At 38.6% G+C, this 3,269-nt stretch overlaps 1 protein-coding gene across 1 annotated transcript; it reads right to left on the bottom strand.

Moving 5' to 3' along the window:
• Positions 1–1,336: 1,336 nt before the first annotated feature.
• Positions 1,337–3,066, bottom strand: LOC145135543 (alcohol acyltransferase 9-like). The gene has a single exon (XM_079069804.1). The coding sequence runs from the start codon at positions 3,026–3,028 to the stop codon at positions 1,688–1,690; it is 1,341 nt and encodes a 446-aa protein (XP_078925930.1). The 5' UTR covers positions 3,029–3,066; the 3' UTR covers positions 1,337–1,687.
• Between the last annotated feature and the right edge of the window lie 203 nt (positions 3,067–3,269).

The following is a 3,269-nucleotide window of genomic DNA, read 5'->3' as shown; positions in this document are numbered from 1 at the left end:
TCGTTACCCGCTAAGGCGGGGAGTCCTCGACCCGTTCGGGTCGGGTCCCCGCGGGTAGCGGGGATTCCCCGACCCGTTTGCATCCCTAATAACCACAAAGGCTGAGTACAGGGACGTAGCTACCTTGATACAAGGTCGGCCCTTGGACCTACCTATTTTTCTTAATATAATACAAAATATATATGAAAAGTAATAGGGATCACCTTATTAATTTTAAAAGACCCTCCTAAATACATTATAATCTTTGGAAAAAAAACTATCAACCCATATTTTATAGAATAGTTGAATGCATCAATTTATTTTAAATTTATTTATTAGGCAATATCTCAACCCTTTTGAAACTAAACAAAAAAAGGAAAAAAGTATCATGAAACGTCGCCTAAAGATTGTGATCGCTGATCGACATCTCCAAACAATGCACACCTCATCACGTTCTCACCAGCCTGATCGATCAATCGCACCGTCAGCCGTCCACACGACCCAACCCGCCACCGCTAATATTTTTTACTCTCACTTTTTTTTAGTTTATTTAAATAAACATGTGGTTTTTGGTTTTAGAATCATCACTGGCTGAATAGTGCTAAAATTTGAATATTGGTCAATGGATTACTCACCACATATTCCACATCTTTTCCCAAGTCACCACAATACTCTTGTTTTCAACAAAATGATTAATGGTTTTTTCACATAAAAGGACAATAATGAAGCCATTTTAACATAATCACTCTCCTTGTATATAAACATAAACATGTATTTTGCTGCATTTTACATATATAAATAGTTTTGTTAATAAAAACTATAAAACATGTTTATAGCTTATATCATTTTCACACCAAATAAACTAATGCAAATATTTTGTTCTTTTAAAACTATGTTTTGCTGTTGTATGAGTTAATAAACATTTTTATAAAAAAAAAGTTTTATTTTCAAAACCTAATCCCAAACATTCCTAAGTCAATGATAGAAATGAAGTAAACATTTCCTAAACATGATCACGAGATTTTCCATGGTTTTTTTTTTTTTTTTTTTTTTTTTCTTATTTTTTTAAGGATATTCCCGTTTATAGTAGGTTTATACTTTACACTAAGGTGATTCAAACTCCGAACCTTCTCTATAGTCTAAACTATCAGGTAATGGTTTCGGTCATTATATTTAGTATTATAATAAAAAAAATATTTGAACACAATTCCGAAAAAAAAAACATATTATTTTCGCTTGATTTTTTTAAAAAAATTTAGATTACTTAATCCGTTAATTTGATGTCAATTAGATATGCGATTGGATATGGATTTCTCGTTATATCATTGAATGAAACGACATTAAAAACAACAGTACATCACCATTATATTCACTGTGTACATTTGTAAGCATCTTTTTGGACAATATTTTAAAATTATTCCATGTTATAATAATGCGAAACTACTATATATACCCATGAAACAAGCCCCAAAAATTGCAACCATGTTTGCTTAGTGGTGGACATTTTGTACATTCCCTCTTTACGTCATTACCTCCACGTGTCACAAAAAGTCCACGTGTCACCGTAGCATCTCAAGTGTCCAAATATTCCACGTGACGACTCCATTCCCTTTTAATTTAAAAGTTTGACTCGGAAACCACGTTGACACGAATTAGAATCAAACGCTTAAAAAAACAAAATTCTTAAAAAACTAAAGAAGTCAACGATTTATTCAACAGCTCTGATCAGATGCTCGTACTTGCCAACTGATATGGACGGCAGAGCCAACATGGATTTCACTGAACGGCTCTGATCGGGTATTGGCAGGAGGATGCAGTACTTATCTGCACATACTGGTGACACCTGAACAGGCCTCCCAAGCCCAAAGTCAAAACTTTCCAACCCTACCTTTGACCATTGCGACAAAATGAGTACACCCACCGAGTCAGGTACTTGACTCCCCCGAGTTAAACTCACTGATTCAACCACTTCTCTAACGAACCCATCATCCACCCTGTTCTTTGCTTCCCTTATTAACTCGGTGGCGTAACCTAATCCACTCTCTGTTAATTCCTTTGCTGTCGTTTGAGCACAACCGAGGACTATAGCATTGCCGTAGTACTCACTCGGTAGACTCGGTTTGACTCGGTTACGAATGTTGATGCTAAATAATAGTTTTAGGGTTTGTCTAGGTGGGAAACTTAATGCTCGAGCCCAGCTTCTCCAGATGTGAGCAGAAACGACTTCGAACGATGTGAGCGATGGTTTACTGAGTTGACTCGTGGAGGCCGCGAGTGTCTTTAGCTCGTTTATTCTCCAATCGTGAAATGTGGTGGAGGTGGGAGTGAGTTGATCTTGGTTGAACCGAGTCAAGAACTTGCAATGGTCATGGACTGGGATGAACTCGGGGTGGTGATTCGTTTTTAGTCTATACGGGGTTGGATCAAGAAGATGTCTTTCCCAAATGGGTTTGGGTTTAAACTCCTCCGCCGCGCCGTACCGGTGGCAGTTGGCTAATCTGGCGAAGTGGTTTAAAAACTCAACGCTGCCAATCCCGTCGCATATACAGTGGCTAAAACCGATAGCGAGAGCCGCTGAGTCGTCTGCAAGCCACGTTAACTGTACAACCAACGGCGGAGCTCCCTCGAGAACGTCCGTCACCTCCAACGCCAAAAGCTTTCGCCACTCCGTCACATACCGAGGAGCCTTCTCGAAATCGGAGAGCGAAAACTCACCAGTGGACTCAACGAACACTGCGCCTTGACCTCGACAAACCACTTCAAGACAAGAGCCATCTGATCGAGTCCTGACTCGCCCTGCCAAAGGATAGTATGGAACAAGGGCTCGAGCTAGGGCGTCTTTAACAAGGGCGGTGATGGCACTCCGGTTACCCGCCCTATGCTGGCGAGGAGGATGGTAGATGAGTAAGTATTCGATTGTAAACCGTAGAAAAAGCTGGGAATCGATAGCAGAGAGGTTAAGAACATGAGAGGGAGTTGGGTCCGAAGGGGTAATGAAGACTGCTTCTTGAAGTTGTACATGATGGCCGGAGTCTCCCGTGTTGGTCATGTTTTGTATATGAAAGAATGCTAAATCAATGCTTTATAGTCTTGACTTTATGCATACAGATATGTATTCAATTATATATATATATATATATATATATATATATATATATATATATATATATATATATATATATATATATATATATATATATATATATATATATATAAAGGTGTGGGCCTGTGGGGGTGGGGATAGCTTTAAAAAATGTATCAACTGTTAAAGATTTGATAAAGATTCTCCG

This window comes from Lactuca virosa, chromosome 9 (assembly GCF_052849685.1).
Source record: "Lactuca virosa cultivar CGN04683 chromosome 9, Lactuca_virosa_CGN04683_v6, whole genome shotgun sequence".
Classification (NCBI taxonomy): domain Eukaryota; kingdom Viridiplantae; phylum Streptophyta; class Magnoliopsida; order Asterales; family Asteraceae; genus Lactuca; species Lactuca virosa.
The sequence above is the reverse complement of the archived record's forward strand: the minus strand, read 5'-3'. Positions and strand labels throughout refer to the sequence as shown.

Bases quoted from the DNA above. Each gene is read 5' to 3' on its own strand.
- LOC145135543 (XM_079069804.1), bottom strand. From the start codon at position 3,028: ATGACCAACACGGGAGACTCCGGCCATCATGTACAACTTCAAGAAGCA.